We start from the raw sequence: 21875 nt of genomic DNA, 5'->3' as shown, positions 1-21875 counted from the left end.
GACATCATCATAGTTGCCATCCATTTCATTGTACATTTCTCAATATTTGTTCGAGTATGCTTTCAGAGTTTCTCCCTCACACATGGATAATGACAACAACGAGCTTAGAGGCCGAGGAGCCCTGCTGTTCGTAATGAAGCGAGAGTCGAAGGCTTGGGTGAGCTGCTTATAGGAATCTATGAAGTTCGTCTTCAAGCCGTTGAACCACCTCATTGCTACAGGTCCAAGGCTGGACAGGAAGACCTTGCACATCAAGACTTCGTTCTTGGAGTGGACGGCCATTCTTTGATTAAACTGGCTCACATGCTCTACGGGGTCCGTTCGACCATTATAAACGGTGAACGTAGGCTGATGGAAGCGCCGCGGTAGCCTAGCCCCTTCTATACTGCACGTGAAGGGTGACTTAAAATTCTGATCCAAAGCCTTACTCATTGCATCGTTACCCAGACCCCTACTAGATGGGTCCTTTTGCTTTCGTCTATGATGGTGCTCGTCTTCGTAAGAGAAGCTCTCACTTGGAGGAGTTCTTGATCTCTGCCTGTAATTGCCATCCTCTTCATCATTAGAGGATATGTCAGAACCGAAGGGAGATCGCCTACGCTGTGCATAGCGTAGTTTCTTTTTCAAGTCATCTATCTCCTGCTGCATGGCTTGGTTGTTGTTTTGTCTCTGGGACACGCGACTGCCCACTTGGGAGAGGCTTTGGCTCGTCTAGGTGGTATGGACACTCCCTCCTCGATTCCTTTCATTGCCCCGATTTTGCTCAGGGTCAGGAAGATTACTTTGTCGCTGGGACCCTATGGGTTCTGTCCATTAGGGATCTGTTTGGCGTGGGTTTTCTTGGTGTGGACTTGATCCTACCATGTTTAACCATTGCACTCACTAGCACACAAGTTCTCCCCACAGACGGCTCTAATTATAGGGACTGAGTTTGAGTACTATTCCTAAGGAATAAGTGAATTCAAGCCCAACAAGCCCAATACAATAAAGAATGGATAGAGGAATTGGGCTTTAATGAATGCAACAACAGTTAGGAATGATTTGAAGAATGAACAAGTAAAACAGATGTGGACTTGAGAGAACAATTCAGTCCTTGGCACTGGTTCGAGGAGCTTTTACTTATATATTTCTTCTGTGACAGTGGTAAGGGTTACAAAGTTGGCTCAGATCGCTACAATATATCTTTTAGTTCGATTTTCCCATCCTTTTCCTCAGAGCTTCTTCTTCTTTATATACTACTTTCCCTCTTCATCTTCACCGTACACGTGCAGGTCGGATCTGATGTTGTTGGCCCGTTCACATCAATCTCCTTCCAAAGCTCTTAAGTGGTAGCTGTGAGTCTGAAAAGCCATTGCTCAGGTATCATTTCCACATTAATGTGGCCAGAGTGTTAGTTGTGGAGCATTTAATGTGGAGGCAGCAGCTTTTCCTGGAATAGCTCTATCGTCATGCTACAGTGTGCTTACTTTCTGTACCTATCTTTTCCTTAGGATGCTTTGGGAGATTGTCTTTGTCAGTAAATCAATTTTCTTCTACCTCGGCCTTTGCTTCCTTGGCACGATTTTTTGGGTCGAAATGATTTATCATTGTTTTCCTCATATACGATTTTGGGCTTCGGCCTGGGCCTCAGGCCTAGTATAGAAGGTGGACGTATGTCACTAGGCCTTATGTCCCCACACATATTATGGCTCAAGTCCTACGATTTGATATTTTTTTATTTTTTTGTTCTATAATTCCATAGTTGAGGGAGGGTAAGTGAGAAAGAGATTTGAATTTTAGATATTTTTGTTTGAAATACTCGAGGGTGCCAAGCAATTAATACAAGTCTCTTAGCCATATTTTTTGATAATTAGGAACAAAAATCATATCAAAGAAAGATAATAAATATTTTATCCATAATAAAAAAAAAAATTAATGGTTACTTTTAAATGGCACGTCGGAATATACCGTTACCAAAATATTTTATCCAATTGGCAAACCAAAACAATCATTGGAATGGAATAGACAATATTGGGTTCATCACAAAATTGCTATTGATTTATTTATTTATTTATTTGATAAATAAAATAGTTCAAATGGAGAAGAGTGGATTTGATTTTTAGATGTTTTTGTTGGAAATACCAAAAAATGCTAATGGAGCTGCATGGTTTTGGTTATTGCTATTAATTATCATATTATGGCTCAAATACTATTATTTGATATTTTTTATTTTTTTGTTCTATAATATTCCATAGTTGAGGGAGGGTAAGTGAGAGAGAGATTTGAATTTTAGATATTTCTGTTGGAAATACTCGAGGGTGCCAAGCAATTAATACAAGTGTCTTAGCCACATTTTTTGATAATTAGGAACAAAAATCAGATCAAAGAATGGTAATAAAGATTAACGCAAAGGCAGTTAAAAGAAAAGATTAATGCAAAGAGGCTAAACAAAAAGGAATATCAATAAATGAGAAACTCTTATTAATAAATGAGAAACTCTTATTCAACTATGGGATTTAAAATTTAAAATAATCACGCCTGACAGTCCAACTACGTGTTTGTTTTTAAGCCTTTGAATGAGTTGGAATGCTCTGTTGATTCCTGAAGAAATTCTCAGGATCAACTTGAGTCTTTACTTGAACCAACCTATCAAAATTTTGGTTGAAGTACTTTTCCCCATAAACCTTTCCTTCTTCATAGGTGCCCTTTTGATTGATACCAATATCAAAGTCCCTATAGTTCAAATAAGCACTTCTAGGATTCTGTGTCACATATGGTGTAAGTGCATCGTGAAGCTTCCTTATCTCACCCGTGTGCAATTGTTCTGCCTCAGGTCCCGGTTCTGACCATGTTATTGAGTGCTGGACTTTAAACAAAAACCCAGCTCGATGTGCAAAAGGCGTTGCTGTTGGAGGGATTTGGTTCATTTTCCCACCATATGGATTGAAAACCAGTCCGGGTTTGCCAATGGCAACAATCTTGGTCCATAGCGATTCCAAGCCAGCTCTGGGAATTGGGGTCTTTATGTAATCTGATTTCCTCCTCACAAAGTCTGCGTCATTTACATCTCGGTCGAGCAAGACTGAAGGTGCGGTGCCATTGGGTATCTGATTCCACCATAGAACAGATTGAATCCAACTCATTTCTGCAATATCTCCTTTCTTTAGGCCTAACTCAGGGAACTCTTTGCCTAACAATGCGACGAGAGTATTTGCATCTCCTTGATACTCAGCTATAATTGTGATTCTAATAGTCTTCTCTCCCTTCTTCACTTTGGAATCCACAGGCTGGACAAGCATTCTCATGAAAAGGTTTTCATCAGTGGTTGGTGCAACTTGCTGATACTTAACAACAATATCAGTTGCATTCTCTTCCAAGTACCTCTCGAGCCGGAAAACTGAAATAGTTGGTGGAAGCGTGACCAATCTTATGTTGAATGACAGTATTACTCCAAAACTAGCTCCTCCTCCTCCTCTAATAGCCCAAAATAGATCTTCTCCCATTGCTTTCCTATCAAGAATTCTGCCCTGTACATCCACTATTTTAGCATCAACAACATTATCTGTTGTGAGTCCAAATTTCCTTATCAAGAAACCATATCCTCCACCACTAAAGTGCCCACCAACACCAACAGTAGGACAAACCCCAGCTGGGAATCCGAGTGTTTTGCTTTTCTGAGATATACTATAATAAAGTTCTCCTAGTGTAGCACCAGTTTGAACCCAAGCAGTTTGTGTTTTCAAGTCAATGTCAATGGACCGAAGATTGAACATATCAATGATGATAAATGCGACATCAGAGACGTATGATACACCCTCATAGTCGTGGCCTCCGCTGCGGATTCTAATCTGAATTCCGCTTTTCTTTGCGCAAACAACAGCAGCCGAGACATGGGATTCGGCTGTTGGGGTCACGATGATGACTGGTTTCGGTGTGGCTGTGGTATTGAACCTTGCATTTCGAATGTAGTTTTGTAGCACGGATGTGTATGAAGGGCTGTCTTTGGCAACGAGAATTTTTGACACTTCGCTTGATTGTAGCTTTGCTTGGGCTGATACGCATTGAGAAATGGTGTTAAATAGAGGACCAGAGGCTGCCCATGAGGCTGAAACATGAAGAAAAACAAAAAGGAGAGGAAGCATTGATTTTCTCATTTCTAAGTAGTTGCACCCCCCCTTTTTGTTTTGGTTTTTGCTTTTTTTTTCTTCTTTTTTTTGCTTTTTGTTTTTTGGATGAGAAGTTGTATTTTTTTTGTTTTTTTGTTTTGTGTTGTGTTTGAAAGGTTTATGCTATATATATAGGGATTAGAATTAGATCCCAAGAGACATGTAAAAGGTATGGTATGCAATCAAATGCTAAAAATAGGTGAGATTAGACAATGGATAGAGTAAAAAACGCAGTATCCCTCCATAAATAGTAGATTGAAAAATATTTGGGAAAAAAAAAAAAGGGAAATGGTAATCGGTATGGAATAGATGGGCTGTACTGTTAGGATTTCTGAGTCTTTCCTTTTAAACCTCCATGTATTTCTCATTGTGGCTAATGTATTACTAAAAACAAGAAATGAAAAATAACGCCCTTTGACTTCTATTTTATTTTTAAATGAAGGCTTTGGAAAACAATGGGAGAGTGTACGTTTGGTTTTTTGCTGAATATAGAAGAGAATATATTCTGGCATGGTAAACAGGTATAGTTGATGCTTTGACAACTATGTTTGCTTTTTAAACCATGAAAGACTAAATCAAATTATCTGGAAAAAAAAAAAGATATACTAAATCATAAGATTAATTTATCAGAATAATCTCTTCTCTCAAAAAAAAAAAAAAAAAAAAGAATAATCAATTATATTCATCTGAAATTCATATTCAAATATACATGAAAAAAATTTGATAATTCAACCTATTATGAAATTTCATGTATCTCATATCAAGTAAATAAATGATACACTCTTTTCGTACTTAATTGTTAGTCCTCTATTTTATTTTGAGATGTCCCAAAATGAACTCATCTTTTATGAGTTAATAGTCCTTTTTTATTAGAGTTGAACTTAACAAGAGTAGTTGTGGAAATTTGAACATTTTTATTTAAAAGACAATGCATTAAAATATATTCATTTAAAAAATTAAATTTTTTAAACAAGACCAACAATTTATGACAAAGGGAGTAGTTACTTGACTATTTTCGATAATTCGATGTTACAATGGGAAAAGAAAAATTTGAACCTTAGATGTTTCTATTAGAAACACAGGTGCCAACCAACTGAGCTATTTGACTATTGACAACTATTTGTTCTGATGGAAAACCTTGTGTGAATTTTTATTTTATTTTTATTTTATTTTTTTTCGTGTTTTATAGTATTTGGTAACATCATAAAAAATGATTCAAAGGAAAATTCTTTGGTATGACCTATTTTTTAGAGATTATTTTTCACTAAATATTTGGAAAACAATTTTATCTCATAGTATACTAAATGTAAGGACCTGGTCTGAACTTTTAGCCCAACAGATGTATGGACTTAAGCCCAAAAAGCTCAAAGTAATAAATTTGTAGAGAATGAGTTGGAAAATTGGGCTTTCGTGAATTAAGTAATTGGCCTATAGATTCAAATGACATAAAAAGAAAGATAATAGATGTTCACTAATGAAAAAAGTCCCTGGCCAAGTCCGAGGAGACTGATTCTTAAATATTATTCTCAAAGCTTTGCCACAAGTCTGGTTTTAGATTGCTACAGTATTTCTTTCCTTTTTCTTCTCTCTTTTTTTCTTCTGCCCCCCTTAGAAAGAGGGTTTCTCCCATTATATAGCCCCTTTTGAGTCATCTTGATCCTACACTTGTTGATCATCTGAGCCCTTACTTGAGTACCTGTCCATGTCCACTTTGGCTTTCTGTGAGTTGCGGTTGCCAAGGCAGTATTGTTCAAGGGTCTTCTCCATATAAATGCCGTCAGAAAAGTAGCTGTAGTGCATTCAATGCAGTGATAGTAGCTTTCCTTTAGATATTTTTTGGGGTTTCCTTCTCTCTTACACGTTTCTGGGGTACGTCCTTGTCATTGATGCATCCTGGGAGATCGCCTTGATCATTAGGTCCTGTGTTTGACCTAATCTTAGCCGGTCCGAGGAGACACTCCTCCCCAGACAACCTTCCCGTCCGTGTTCTGTTCGTAAAGTCTGACTCAAACCAATTTGTACTGCTTGCTTGTCTTTGGATTACTTACCTCCTCGGATAGGGCCCAAGGCCCAGTATGTGATTTGGGCTCTTAACCCCACACTAAATAAGGAAAGTTAAGAGATCATTTTCCAACTCATTTAAAATTGTTATCAAACATAGGAAACTGAGATAGTTTTATAGAAAATATTTTTTTTTATTTAAAAAATGACTAATATTCTAGAAAACATAAATCTGAACAAATAAAGCGATAGTAGTCAAAGTTAGATCACAATAACCTCTTTCTTTAATTTTCATAATATTTACACAATGTTTTGGCTAGATAACTATTAGGGTAATTTTTTCTTCGATTGTTAAATTTAAAAAGGTCACTTGATTTATAAACCAACTTATTTATAACTTCTTTTTTTTTTCTTTTTTTTTTTTAATAACAAATGAGGGTATTCAAACCTTTTGAAATATTTGACTATTCACTAGCTAGTCTCACTTCTTTTATGTGTATAATTGAGCGAATAAAGTTAAATTACAAGACTTTTGGCGAAACTAACTTACTTTTTTCTAGGTAGAGCTCGTTAAATTTAAGCTATACCAAATAGACACTTAGACATCCTTCAATTTTTGTTGTTGGTGACAATTGACAACAAAGGAGGTAATGGAAAGTAACTATCTCTCTTTATTTATTTATTTTTCTTGAATACTAAAAATTACTTTATTTATTTTAACAACTCATTTTACAATACATCCAATATCAAGGGTTCTATTTTTCACATTACAGCTAAAAACTATTCATCTCTCTCTCTCTCTCTCTCTTCGTCTGATGCAACTAGTGGCAACAGTAGGAACTATTTTTAGGGTGGTCACTAAGAAAATTAAATTCTACAAAATCTAAAAGACAAATAACTTGAACATATCAAAGTCACAAAAAAAAAAAAAAAACCACGCAAATACATGAAATATAAAAATTTCTTTTTACTATCAAAGAAAAAAAAACTGATATGAAATAAAGTGGGAACTAAGAATGCTAATATGAGAGTAATAAAGTGAGAGAGAGAGAGAGAGAGTCTAAAATGATAATAAAGAATAGAAAAATAGCTAAATTGTGAGCTAAGTTGCTAAGGAGAGCAAAATTGTTACGACTGCAAAACCAAAGAAAGAATAACTATCAGCACCGCTAAGGATTGAACTCACAACCACAGTATTTCTCTTGGTACCCTTTTTTAAGGAAAAATGAAATTAGATATTATTTTAAGTAATGGGTTGAACAAATTACAAATTTAAATGATTAAGGATTTTTATTTTTTTTGTTTTTGAATAGGCTTTTTGTTAAATAATTTGTTTACTTGTTATTTACTTATTTACTTTTTTGTCGTTATTTAAGTTTTTTTTTTTTTTTTTAGGGGTCAAGAACTATGTTTGGGAGGTTAGAATTATTTTTGAAGAAAAGCTATTCACAACATTTTTATAACAAATCTTATACATAAGCTATTATTGGTGAGTACAAAAATTATGTTACTATTAGACCCAAATTAGAAATAGTCACAACTTATCACATAGGATTTGTTGTAAAATTATTGTAAAGGTAACATTACTATTATTTTTTTTGAATCAAAATTATTGTTATTCTCAATGTTTAACATTTTTTTTAGGGTAGTCACAGCAGGCTAGTTTAATATATAATATTTTCTTCAAGTATATACATTCTTTTTTTTTTTTTTTGGCAAGACCACCCGGACATCAATGTGGAGTCGCCACTAGATTCAGCTACCCTCACAACCCACCATTCACCATTTTCACAAACCCACAACCAACCACCACTCAATCACCACCACCACTACAAGCCTTCATAAAACCCAAAAGGCCACTACAAACAACCACAACTGACCATCCCAACTGCCACAACCAAAACCCAGCAACCCACAAGCCACCATCCCAGCCCCCACAAGCCACCATCACAGCTGCCACAACCAAAACCCAACAACCTACAACCCACCATCCCAGCTGTCACAACTAAAACCCAACAACCCATAACACACCATCCCAATCGCCACAACCAAAAACCAAGCCATCTTCCTCTTCCACCACCGATCCAACCCACAACCCCCACAAATCACAAACCCACACACGCATCATCTATCAAACCTAACCACAACTCTACCGAAATCCAGCCAAAGCTTGAAACCTAGCCACACCTGCTGGAACCCACTCATAAACCCATACTAGTGGCCCAGCCACTAATGAAGGATGACCACCAACAAATGGGGACCACAACAATGACGAGAATAGAGAGACTGAGACAAGCACAACCTAGAGCCATTGTGTGAGAGGAGAGAAATGGTAGAGGAGAAGTGAGAGAGGAGAGAATGGGAGGGGTTGTGCTTGTGGGCGAGAGGGGAATGAAAAAATAAAACCTAATAAAAAATTTATAACAATTAGAGCATCTCCAGCAGATTAGGTAAATTTTTGTACTGTTTGGAGAATGAACAGTGACTTTTATCTTTTAGCTATTCACTTTTTGAAATATACTTTCCAACAGATTCTCCATCCCATTCTCTATTTCATTTAAATATTATTTCTTCATTCATTATTTATTCTTTTTTTAACAACTACACATCTTTCAACATTTTTTTATTCAATATCTGATTATTATAATAGGAAAAAAAACATTTGAAGAATGAACAGTAGCCTATTAGACTTGATGAGCTACTGTTCATGAGCCAAAAAAAATTCCGGGTATAAAGAGTCCATTAGAGACCTATTTTGTGGGTTTACTCTCTATAGTAGAGAGGATTTTATGTTTAGCTCTTCTGTTAGAGATGCTCTTAGTAGTAGATCACCCTAGCATTTAAGTTATTTTACAGTTTTATTCAATATCTTTTTATTGAAGATAAATTTTGACAAATCCACTATTGGATTACATCTTCTTCTTATATTCTCCATACTTGCAAAATTTCTAAAAAATTAAAAATCAATAGCTATGCTATTAATAAATTGTTTGGATTGCAAATTTTTGTAGTTTAAAATTATGCATAAAATATAAGTTTATAGATTATATAGTAAATAATATTTGATTGACACAAAATTTGACATTTGTATTGAGAGCGTAAAGAACATGTAATTTAATGGTTGGATTTTTAAAATATGTAGTAATGTTTATTTTATTGAGTAAGGTTGTAGATTTAGACTACAACCAATTTTGTAACTAAACTTTGTCATTGTTGTGAATGTGAATGCTCTTGTCACACAATGTTCACTATGAGATATAACATTTAAAATCTTAAAAATGAAATGGATTCTATCTAGTTTGCTTGAAATGAAGAGATAATTAATCATTCCTTCTTTTACACTTCAATTGGTGTTTATGGATGGAAATCAATACAAGAACTTTTGATGGCATTCAACAGCCTCATGGCCCTCATCACATTTATGAATGCTTCTTTTTTTCTTTTTCTTTTTTTGAGAAATAATTACAACATACTGCTAATCCTACAACTCGAACCCTTTTCCCCCTAGACCCCCAAGCACTTTGTACATGGGAAGGTGCCAATTCAGCTACAAGGCCTTTGGCAACTTCTCTTTTTCTTCTTTACTTGATCTTTGGGATTTTTGTAATTTTCAAATAAAGATTTTAGGTGTCACTTGCGTGTGTACTCCCTCAGTTCCCATTCCTTACCTATATAAAGAAACTTATATAAATTTATTTTTCGCTTTAAAAAAATAACAAACAATTTTTTTTTTTTTGGCTTTAAAAATAAAAACAAACAAATAAACAAATAAAAGAACAGCTTGTTATACGAAGTAAACATTACATATAATTCAGTACATCTAACTATCTAAGGAGGGCTTGTAGTATTTACGACCAAAAGTTCATCCTCCGAAGTTGAAGATCCCACACAAGGAGCAGGTACATCAGGCCTCCCATTAGTTTCTCCAGTGACAGGAATATAGGATAGATGTCAACAACAACAATCTGGTCACGCCTGAGTGGACTCCAGCAGTCGGCAAGAGAACTGAAAGATTAACCATGACAAAAAAAATACATGAAACAATATTAAAGAAAGTATAGCTTATATAGGATTCCAAGCATGAGTTGACTTGTCTATGGCATCTATTTCTAGGAAAATGAGAGTCATTCTCTAACAGACTAATGAGAGATCACAACCCCAATAACTTTTAACACTTTTCCTTTAAGCATGTGCACTACCCATTTACCCAAAAAGGGGAGGTAAACAAGCTAAGAAAGTCAAATAAAGAAGCTCTGGCTAGAGTGTGGAAAGGAGAAGTTAGTGATAATGGGAGACAACTGGGCACTATTACTACATGGTGTGGATTTCTGCTCAAACCCCACATGACTTTGGATGGGTTAAATGTGCCCAATTGGAAATAAAAACGACAAAATGAACACCTTTCTCTTAGTTGAAGATATCATTACTAACAAATGGAGGAGAGATCAAGTGCAGGATGTATGGATGATAATCACCAGATAGCAGAGTCATGGCACTATATCTCTTATTGTTAAGAAAGTCCACGCTTGCACCTCCACTTGTATTTTTCAATGGATTTAAATTTTTTTTTTTGGAAGGCTCTATAGCATGGAAATCCAATTCAGTGAAGCTCTTGTGTATCTTAAGGAAGGCATATGCTTCTAAAACTTTGATATAGAATACCAAGTAGGAAGATCAACAGCAGTAAGCTATGTTAGCACTTGGCCTATGACCTATGAGTTAAATATTATTTCTTGGTGTTTCTAAAGGAAATGTCCAATGTTCAAAACTTCTCTCCTATTCTTAAAATGTATATATAAACTATGTTAGCACTCCCCACCCCATAAAAAAAAAAAAAAAAAAAAAAAAAATGTTGGAGCATAAACTGGAATATTGCTGGTTGGAGTTTATTAGATGCAGTTGCTGTATGGAAATAATTACTCATAAAATTGAAGACAGGCATTTGTTCCCTGCTTTATGGTATTGTATGAATGTATAAAAAGGATATTGAGCTAGATGAGCATGCTGAGACAAAATAGTCGAAAAGATTAGTAACATTGGCTATGTAAATTCTTAATTCCAGTTTCGGCCATATAAGTCTCTAGAGGTAGGGAGAGAGCCAGAATTGAAGGACTCATGATATTACTTCAACTGAAAAATTAAACAGAAAGCATGGACTTTTTAGATGAGGGAGAAAATAAGTGGGTCCTCACCAGTTTCCATTCAATTTGTAACAATATTAAGCAAAATTGAGAAAGAATCTTTAGTTCTTTTGTGTTGTAAAAAGAACTATTTCATCCAAATCAACCATGATATTGATAGTGACAAGAAACCTACCTACTGACTAAGAGATAGTCAGCAACTTGATTTGAATGCTTATAAAAGTCAGCCTTAAAGACAGACAGACGATCGTCTATTATCACGCAAGTGTTGTATGGTTTCCAAATGACCACGTTCAAGTAAAAGGGATTGATACAAATCATGCCTCATAATAAGGAGGGTAAAAACCACAAAGAAAAAACAAAGAAAACAGCAAATTTCAGATTGACAATTTATTACAAATACACATTTCAGATTTTCACTAAACTATCGTAACGCATAGAGGGAACAACGTAATACAATTCATCTGAATTATGCTGAAAAGTACAATAATACAGCAATCGGTGTGACAATAAAGTCTCCCAACCCTATGCCTTACTTGGATTAGTAGGAATGCTCTGTTCATTCCTGAAGAAATTATGTGGATCAACTGCAGTCTTCACCTTCACCAACCTATGGAAGTTGTCGTTGAAGTACTTGACCCCATAAACTTCTCCTTCTTCATAGCTGTTCTTGTCATTGTTGTTGATACCAATGTCAAGGTCCCTATAGTTGAAAAATGCACTTCTTGGGTTCTTGGACACAAATGGAGTCATGTAACTATAAAGCCTCCTTATCTGAGCTGTGTAATTCTTTTCTAACTCAATTCCCTCTTCATCCCAATTCACAAAGTACTGGATTTTAAACAAATTTCCAGCACGGTGTGGAAAAGCAGTAGCAGAAGCAGGGATCTCATTCATTTTTCCGCCATACGGATTGAAAACCAACCCGGTTTTCCCAAGCTCAATCATCCTCTTCCATAACCATTCCAACCCATCTTTCGAAATTGGGGTCTGCACATAATCCGATTTCCTCTTCAAGAAATTCGCCGTGTCAGGATTTCTATCAAGCAACACAGATGGGGATGTCCCATTGTCGTAATTAGCCCACCAAACAACTGATTCAATCCAACTCATTTCCATCACACCTTCCTTCTTCAAACCCAATTCAGGAAAATCCTTATGCAACAATGCCACAAGTTCCTCAGCATTTCCAAGAAACATTGTCAAAATTGAGACTATAATAGTCTTCTCCCCCTTGTTCACTATAGAACTCACAGGCTGTATCAACATCCTCATCCAAAGGTTGTCATCTGTCGTAGGAGCAACCTGTTGCCACTTATAGACAATGTCAGTAACATTCTCCTCTTCATCTAAAGTCCTCTCAATACGAAAAACCGAAACAGTTTCCGGTACCAGAATCAACTTAATTTTGTAAGAAAGTATGACTCCAAAACTTGCTCCTCCTCCTCCTCTAATAGCCCAAAACAAATCTTCCCCCATTGACTCCTTATCAAGAATCTTTCCATTCACATCAACTAGCTTTGCATCAAGAACATGATCCACCGACAACCCATGTTTACGCAACATATTGCCGTACCCTCCACCACTTATGTGGCCACCGATACCAACAGTGGGACAAACACTAGCAGGGAAGCCGAGAACTTTGCTCTTCTCCCAAATTCTGTAGTAAAGTTCTCCAAGTGTGGCACCAGATTCAATCCAAGCGGTTTGTTCCTGAAGATTGATAGTGATGGATCGAAGATTGAACATGTCTAGGATTATAAATGGGACATCTGAGATGTAAGAGATACCCTCATAGTCATGGCCGCCACTTCGGATTTTGAGTTGAATCCCAATGTTTTTGGTACAAATCACTGTGGCTTGAACATGGGATTCTTGTGTTGGGGTCACAATGATTGTGGGTTTTGGAGTGGTTGAAGTGTTGAACCGGGAGTTTCTAATGTAGGCTCGAAGTACGGTTGTGTAGGAAGGGTTGGTCTGAGAGTATACTATATTGGAAACTTGTTCTGGTTGGTTGGTTTGGTTTGATAGGCATTGGACGAATGTTTCATAGACAGAATCTGAGGCAGAGACATGAAGAGGAAGGAGGAGAACGAGAAAGAGAGGAATCATGAGAGCCTGCATAGAAAGATTTGCCAAAGAGTGATTTTCTCATTGGTAATAAACTGTGAAATCTGTTTTTGTGTTTTTGAGTTTTGAGAACTTTTTATATTTGCTTTCTCTGTAGGGTCATTTTTGCTTCGTTTGTTTCAAAAGGTCACTTGATTTATAAACCAACTTTTTTTTTTTTTTTTTTGGGTATTCAAACTTTTTGAAATATCTGACTATTCACTGGCCAGCCTCACTTCTTTTATGTGTACTAGTCTTATCACACGCGCTTTGTGCATGTGTTGAGGTTTTTTATTTATTTATTTTATAGTGTTATAATTTTTTATTCATTCAAATTTAAGGTTTAAATGTTTTCTCATTACTATTATGTATTTAGAATTTATAAGTAAATAAAGCAATTTGAAAATTAACAAGAGATTGATCCTATTTTTTAGACAATGTTTTAGTAGAAGTTAGAGTTGTCTTTTTACCTGATTGTCCTTTAGTTTTGTTTCTACTTAAACATAGGGATATAGGAGTATTTTTGAACAAAAAAATAAGGATCCCATATAGGGAAGCCCCTTAAATAGTAGTATAGATAATTGAGCGAATAAAATTAAATTACAAGACTTTTAGCAAAACTAACTAACTTTTTTCTAGGTAGAGCCCGTTAAATTTATGCTAAACCAGATAGACACTTAGACATCCTTCAATTTTTGGTGTTGGTGACAGCTGACAATGAAGGAGGTAATGGAAAGTAAATATCTCTCTTTATTTATTTATTTTTCTTGAACACTAAAAGGTATCTTATCTATTTTAACAACTCCTCGCTTTACAATACATCCAATATCAAGGGTTCTATTTTTCACATCACAGCTAAAAACTATTTATTTTTTATTCATTTCTCTCTCTCTCTCTGATGCAACTAGTGGCTACGGTAGGAACTATTTTTAGGGTGGTTACTAAGAAAATTAAATTCTACAAAATCTAAAAGAGAAATAACATGAACATATCAATGTCACCAAAAAAAAAAAAAAAAAAAACACGCAAATACATGTAATATTAAAATTTCTTTTTACTAATAATAAAACAAAAAAAACTAATATGAGATAAAGTGGGAACTAGGAATGCTAGTATAAGAGCAATAAAGTGAGAGAGAGTCTAAAATGATAATAAACAAGAGAAAAACGGCTAAATTGTGAGCTAAGTTTCTCGACTGTAAAGCCAAAAAAAGAATAACTATTAGCACCGCTAATGAGAACTCACAACCACAGTATTTCTCTTGGTACTATTTTTTAAGGAAAAATGAAATTAGATATTATTTTTAGGGATAATTACAGATTACTCACTTGTGGTTTAGTCCGAATTTAACTTACCCACCCGTGGTTTTATTTTTGGCACTTTACCCACCCGTGGTTCATTCAGTCTATGCTCCGTAACCCACCTCTAATTTTTCTGTTACTCTAACACGTTTCATTAAAAAATCAAACAAGAAATCAGATCAAACACTCCTTTCCCAAACACTCTCTACGCTTGCTCACCCACTTGGATTTCTTGATCACCTAAATGAGACAATTAGATTTGTGATAATAACCAAATCCAAAACCTTCATATGTGTAGTCCACGTGAGATGGACAATGAAAATGACGTGTTGGAAGGACCTTGAATTCTCTGATTGCTGGATCCCATAAGGCTATGCGGTAGAGATCATCATTGGGATGTTGATTAGAAATCAAAAAGGGACGATCGTAGAGGCAAATTACCCCGTTGAGCAGGCACCCAATATGTTCAGTTCCTGCATGTCATCATTGAAAAAAGGGATTTCCAGATTGAGATCAAGACTGCCATTATCATTAGAAACAGGGTGCGAAGACAAGACATTGTTTTTGGTGATACGATCTCGATGACTGACAAGAAGAGTTGGGTTTTTCTGAGAAAAATAATGGTGGTGTTTGGCAATGAAACCTGGGTTTTGGAAAAGTGTAGACCATGACTTGTTTACACACGTGAATCGCTTTAGAGATTTCACGGGAAGCCTTGACAGGATGTCCTCCACCAAGCTTTCTGGTAAATTGGCGATTGCCATGTTGAATTATCGACAATGATGATGATTGGACGGCGCAATCCAATCCAATTAGTGATTGAGCAAGTGTAGAGAGTGTTTGGGAGAGGAGTGTTTTATCTGATTTCTTGTTTGATTTTTTGATGAAATGTGTTAAGAGTAACAGAAAAATTAGAGGTGAGTTACGGAGCATAGACGGAATGAACCACGGGTAGGTAAAGTGTATAAAATAAAACCACGAGTGGATAAGTTAAATTCGATCTAAACCACAGGTGGGTAATTTGTAATTATCCCTTATTTTTACCTAATGGGTTGAACAAATTACAAATTTAAATGGTTAAGGATTTTTATTTTTTTTTTTGTTTTTGAATAGGCTTTTTGTTAAATAATTTGTTTACATGTTGTTATTTACTTATTTGGTCTAGTCTTGTTTTTGTTGGATTTTTTTTTTTGGTTATAACTTTTTTGTTGTTATTTAAGCATATATATATTGTTTTGTTTTAGGGGTTGTGGTGGGCCATGTTGAGATGTTGGGTTGGGCTATCTCCTGCTACACAGAGGCTTAAGTGTTCTGGGTAGGAGAGTCAGGAACGGTCCAATTGGAACTCACCATGGTCCGGCTTGCGCACAAACCTTTTTTTGCTGATACTTTGATCACATGCCCATGGTAGGCGTAGCTGTTACAATAGAGTTATGGCAGGCAGATACAATGGGGCGATAATAAAGTCAACACACTTGTTATTAGACAAAATGAAACGATTGCAGGAGAATTGCAGCAGATAAATATAATAAAACAACAATAAAAGAGATGTGATCAAGACAAAAAAGGGATCCTTAAGGAAAAGGACAACATAACAACAAGATTCATATCATAAGTAAAATTGCAAAGACAAGAAAAGAAATAATAATGAGATCAAAGTAAAATATTAGTCTACTGTGTTCAGTTGTGTTGCAAGACTAAGACCAAGGAGGGAACCACTTCCTTAATGTGGAAAACCTCGCAAGAGAATCTTGCTGTAGAAATTATTCACTTTGAGGGAACGTGCCTAAATGGTTTATGCACAAACAAATCCTTTATCTTTAACAAATGGTAGGCTTTTGAAGGGAGAGAAGGAATTAGCCTATTGGTGCATGCCTACCATTCTATCCTCTCTATTTCTTTTACTGATTCTTTTTTCTTTCCAGTTTTGTTACTTTTATTCTTTCCCACTCTTTTCTTTCTTTTTTAATGCTTACTTGTGTAGTGCTATGGTGGTGCTTTAATTCGCTCCTAATGGTTGCTACTGTTGCGATGATCTTACTGTGCATAGCGAGGGCCCTTTATATACTACTTGCTATGACTGGTTTTTACTATTTTACCCTTTAACTACTTTTCTCTGGATTTGGGTGTTCTTCCCGACCACTCACTAGTTTGTCAGCTGCCAAGCCACCATCACTTACCAGTGCTGGCTGTGTCGCTTCCCAATACAGGACAAAGAAAACTGTTTTATTTGCTTGTTCATCGTGACATTCTTATCCACCACATGGGTATTCTCTCTTGTTATCCCACATGGCATGCACCTAGTGGTTCTAACTCATCCTTCCTTCTTTTAGGTGGTATGTCATCCTAGCAGGACATCTCCCCTAAAAGAATTTGAGCAGGAACCCCAGAATAGGCTTTCCCTTCTCCCCATCGCCAGACCATACCCTCCCTTACCTCTAACCCATGACCCACCACTCCTGCATTGGCTGAGTACAGGTTGGTTGTGCCTGGCCCTTGCGCATGCTCCACTTCCGTGTACGTCAAAAGCTTGTCCGCTGCTCATGTGTTTGCCGTGGTATAGAGTTTTATCTATGCATTCTGCGGCTCATCCTTGACCTCTTTTGGCGTGAACTATTTTCTGATTTTCCATTCTTCATTGGCTTGCTCCTTTCAAGGGCTAGGCCTTGCTTGATTGTAGGTTTTTCTCTCTTTAGCCCACTCTTTGCTCCTTCCAGATGGATTGAAGATTGAACATGTCTAGGATTATAAATGGGACATCTGAGATGTAAGATATACCCTAATTGTCATGGCCGCCACTTTGGATTTTGAGTTGAATCCCAATGTTTTTGGTACAAATCACTGTGGCTTGAACATGGGATTCTTGTGTTGGGGTCACAATGATTTTGGGTTTTGAAGTGGTTGAAGTGTTGAACCGGGAGTTTCTAATGTAGGCTCGAAGTACGGTTGTGTAGGAAGGGTTGGTCTGAGAGTATACTATATTGGACACTTAGTCTAGTTGGTTGGTTTGGTTTGATAGGCATTGGACAGATCTTTCATAGATAGAATCTGAGGCAGAGACATGAAGAGGAAGGAGGAGAACGAGAAAGAGAGGAATTATGAGAGCCTGCATAGAAAGATTTGCCAAAGAGTGATTTTCTCATTGGTAACAAATTGTGAATCTGTTTTTGTGTTTTTGAGTTCTGAGAGCTTTTTATATTTGCTTTCTCTGTAGGGTCATTTTTGCTTCGATTGTTTCAAAAGGTCACTTGATTTATAAACCAACTTATTTATAACCTCTCTTTTTTTTTTTTTTTTTTTTTTTTTTTTTTTTGTATTCAAACCTTTTGAAATATCTAACTATTCACTGGCTAGTCTCACTTCTTTTATGTGTATAATTGAGCGAATAAAGTTAAATTGCAAGACTTTTGGCAAAACTAACTTACTTTTTTCTAAGTAGAGCTTGTTAAATTCATGCTCAACCAAATAGACACTTAGATATCCTTCAATTTTTGTTGTTGGTGACAACTGACAATGAAGGAGGTAATGGAAAGTAAATATCTCTCTTTATTTATTTTTCTTGAACACTAAAAGTTACTTTATCTATTTTAACAATTCCTTGCTTTACAATGCATCCAATATCAAGGGTTATACTTTTCACATCACAGCTAAAAACTATTCATTTTTTATTCATTTCCCTCTCTCTCTCTCTCTCTGATGCTACTAGTGGCGACAGTAGGAACTATTTGTAGGTGGTTACTAAGAAAATTAAATTCTACAAAATCTAAAAGAGAAATAACTTGAACATATCAATGTCACCAAAAAAAAAAAAAAAAAACAAGCAAATACATGAAATATTAAAAAAAATTTTACTAATAAAGAAAAAAAAAAAACTGATATGAGATAAAGCGGGAACTAAGAATGCTAGTATAAGAGTAATAAAGTGAGAGAGAGAGTCTAAAATGATAATAAAGAAGAGAAAAACGGCTAAATTGTGAGCTAAGTTTCTAAGGAGAGCAAAATTGTTGTGATTGTAAAGCCAAAAAAAGAATAACTATTAGCACCGCTAAGGAGAACTCACAACCACAGTGTTTCTCTTGGTACTGTTTTTTAAGGAAAAATGAAATTAGATATTATTTTTAGGGATAATTACAAATTAACCACCTGTGATTTAGTCCGAATTTAACTTATCCACCTGTGATTTTATTTTTGACACTTTACCCACCCGTAGTTCATTCCATCTATGCTCCATAACCCCCACCTCTAATTTTTCCGTTACTCTAACACGTTTCATCAAAAAATCAAATAAGAAATCAAATCAAACACTCCTCTCCCAAACACTCTCTACGCCTGCTCACCCACTTGGATTTCTTGATCACCTAAATGTGACAATTCTAACCACCTTGTAGTCAGTTAGATTTGTGATCATAACCAAATCCAAAACCTTCATATGTGTAGTCCACGTGAGATGGATAATGAAAATGACGTGTGGGAAGGACCTTGAATTCTCTGATTGCTGGATTCCATAAGGCTATGCGGTAGAGATCATCATTGGGATGTTGATTAGAAATCCAAAAGGGACGATCGTAGAGGCAAATTACCCCGTTGATGCAGGCACCCAATATGTTCAGTTCCTGCATGTCATCATTGAAAAAAGGGATTTCCAGATTGAGATCAAGACTACCATTATCATTAGAAACAGGGTGCGAAGACAAGACACTGTTTTTGGTGATACAATCTCGATGACTGACAAGAAGAGTTGGGTTTTTTTGAGAAAAATAATGGTGGTGTTAGGCAATGAAACCTGGGTTTTGGAAAAGTGTAGACCATGACTTGTTTACACACGTGAATCGCTTTAGAGATTTCACGGGAAGCCTTGACAGGATGTCCTCCACCAAGCTTTCTGGTAGATTGGTGCTCCCTATGTTGAATTATTGATGATGATGATGATGATTGGACGGCGCAATCCAATCCAATTAGTGATTAAGCAAGCGTAGAGAGTGTTTGGGAGAGGAGTGTTTGATCTGATTTCTTGTTTGATTTGTTGATGAAATGTGTTAAGAGTAACAGAAAAATTAGAGGTGGGTTACGGAGCATAGACAGAATGAATCACGGGTAGGTAAAGTGTTAAAAATAAAACCACGGGTGGGTAAGTTAAATTCGGGCTAAATCACAGGTGGGTAATCTGTAATTATCCCTTATTTTTTTTTAAGTAATGGGTTGAACAAATTACAAATTTAAATGATTAAGGATTTTTATTTTTTTTGTTTTTGAATAGGCTTTTTGTTAACTAATTTGTTTACATGTTATTTACTTATTTGGTCTAGTCTTGTTTTTTTTTTTTTTGTTATAATTATTTTGTTGTTATTTAAGCATATATATATATATATATATATATATACTACTATTTAAGGGGCTGCCCCTGTTTTGATCGGATTTTTTTTTTTTTGTTCCAAAATACTCCTATAGCCTATGTTTAAGTAGGGGCAAAAAACATGGTAAAAATGCTTCTTTAACTTCCACGTAAAATACTATCTACAAAATAGGATCACACTCCCACTACACTCATATTGGTTTTCAAACTCAAATTGCTTATTCTTCAATTCTCCAATTCTCTCATTCTATGTTAATCTTCTTTTCACCATTATCATCATCGTTAAGAAACTCCTCTCACCCACATCTAGGCTTCAGATTTCACTACAAACAACGACCACAACAGCAGATAGATTTGAGGTAAGCTCTTTTTCTAATCAAATCTTAGCCCCCTCTCTCTCTCTCTCTCTCACCTTTTTATTTCTACATTTCTCACTTCGATTTCTCTCTCTATTTAGTTATGTTTTGCTTATTGTTATTTCGAGACTTATTGAATATTTTCTGGTCTATTGTTTTACAGGCCTTCGCAAGATGCTATTAAAAGATGTTTCATTTTTTATGACTCTTCATTGATGTGTAGGCTTTGAGGTCAGTACTATTTGGCTTCATTCTTCTCTACATTATTTTCTGCTCTATTGTTTTACATTATCTATTGACATTAACGTTTTTTATATTGGTTTTGCTAAAGAAGAATTATCATACTGACATTAACGTCATCATTGTAATGGTGATGAAAAATTTTACTTGAATCCATTTTTTATAATGGTGATCAAAAATATTAAAATACTGATGGGTATTTGTAATTTTTTATGTTGGTTTTGCTAGAGAAGAATTATCATACTGACATTAACGTGACCATTGTAATGGTGATGAAAAATATTACTTGAAATCCATTTTTTATAATGGTGATCAAAAATATTAAAATACTAATGGGTATTTGTAATTTTTTATGTTGGTTTTGCTAAAGAAGAATTATCATACTGACATTAACGTGATTATTGTAATGGTGATGAAAAATATTACTTGAAATCCATTTTTTATAATGGTGATCAAAAATGTCTTTGTAATTTTTTATGTTGGTTTTCCGGTTTGTTAGTCATTGAATTAGCATCAATTGATTCATTGTGTGTGTGCGTGTTTTTTTTTGGTAAATATTGTGAATTTGAATTTCGGATATGAGATTGATGCTGCATAGATCTCTTAAATATGTGGTTATCATTATCCTTTTCATATCATTATCTTATCTTATCATATCTTATCTTTTTTTTATCTTTTCTTTTCTTTTATTTGGTCAGTTTGATGGGTGTTTAAGTATTTTCTTTAATTAGTGACTATTTTTTAAAGAATAGGAATGATATATATTGATTTGTCTTCTTCTTTTATTTTATTTTATTTTTATTTTTTGTAGTTATTGGGTTTGACTCATTATTTTAGTGTATGTGTTCTAAGTAGTGCCTATCTTCCTCTTATTATTTTTTGTTGTTGTTTTTCTTACATTTAAGCCCTACTCTCTATTTTTTTGTATTTTTTTTAGGGTGACATATCAACAATTTGGTTAGATTGCATGGCAGACACATTGGATGAATTCGGGTGAGTGAAGCGGTAGTCAATCTATCAAGTAGTTGTTAAAAATCATTTTTTGTAAATATCCTACCTTATGAAATTTAATATTGTCTTTTTTTGTGCCTTTCATTGCACATTTGATGATTCTGTAAGCAATTGCCATATATGCAAATTTGCTAAAACAAGAATGATACTGGAGAAGTTATCTTAAAAGATAAAATTTTAAAATTGTGATGAAAATTGCTTCTAAATAATAGACTAAC

The 21875-nt window shown here is 35.2% G+C and overlaps 2 protein-coding genes and 1 long non-coding RNA gene across 3 annotated transcripts; 1 reads left to right on the top strand and 2 right to left on the bottom strand.

Moving 5' to 3' along the window:
• Nucleotides 1-2433: 2433 nt before the first annotated feature.
• On the bottom strand, nucleotides 2434-4225 carry LOC115992470 (berberine bridge enzyme-like 21). Its single transcript, XM_031116676.1, has one exon. It carries the CDS (start codon nucleotides 4131-4133, stop codon nucleotides 2544-2546), a length of 1590 nt encoding a protein of 529 aa, XP_030972536.1. The 5' UTR covers nucleotides 4134-4225; the 3' UTR covers nucleotides 2434-2543.
• Nucleotides 4226-10047: 5822 nt separating this feature from the next.
• Nucleotides 10048-13519, bottom strand: LOC115993112 (berberine bridge enzyme-like 21). The gene is made up of 2 exons (XM_031117391.1): nucleotides 11824-13519; nucleotides 10048-10133 (listed from the first exon to the last, which is right to left on the bottom strand). Exons 1-2 carry the CDS (start codon nucleotides 13409-13411, stop codon nucleotides 10063-10065), a joined length of 1659 nt encoding a protein of 552 aa, XP_030973251.1. The 5' UTR covers nucleotides 13412-13519; the 3' UTR covers nucleotides 10048-10062.
• Nucleotides 13520-20279: 6760 nt separating this feature from the next.
• Nucleotides 20280-21661, top strand: LOC115989731. The gene is made up of 3 exons (XR_004092061.1): nucleotides 20280-20409; nucleotides 20570-20637; nucleotides 21584-21661. It is a non-coding gene; the product is annotated as an uncharacterized LOC115989731 (long non-coding RNA).
• Nucleotides 21662-21875: the final 214 nt, after the last annotated feature.

This window comes from Quercus lobata, chromosome 5 (assembly GCF_001633185.2).
Source record: "Quercus lobata isolate SW786 chromosome 5, ValleyOak3.0 Primary Assembly, whole genome shotgun sequence".
Classification (NCBI taxonomy): domain Eukaryota; kingdom Viridiplantae; phylum Streptophyta; class Magnoliopsida; order Fagales; family Fagaceae; genus Quercus; species Quercus lobata.
This window is presented reverse-complemented; position numbering and strand designations above follow the sequence as displayed.

Excerpts from the sequence above, each read along its gene's own strand:
- LOC115992470 (XM_031116676.1), bottom strand. The coding sequence starts at position 4,133 with ATGAGAAAATCAATGCTTCCTCTCCTTTTTGTTTTTCTTCATGTTTCA.
- LOC115993112 (XM_031117391.1), bottom strand. The coding sequence starts at position 13,411 with ATGCAGGCTCTCATGATTCCTCTCTTTCTCGTTCTCCTCCTTCCTCTT. Across the intron at positions 10,134-11,823 it reads GAGCATTCCTACTAATCCAA|GAGTCCACTCAGGCGTGACC; the intron begins GTAAGGCATAGG and ends TGCCGACTGCTG.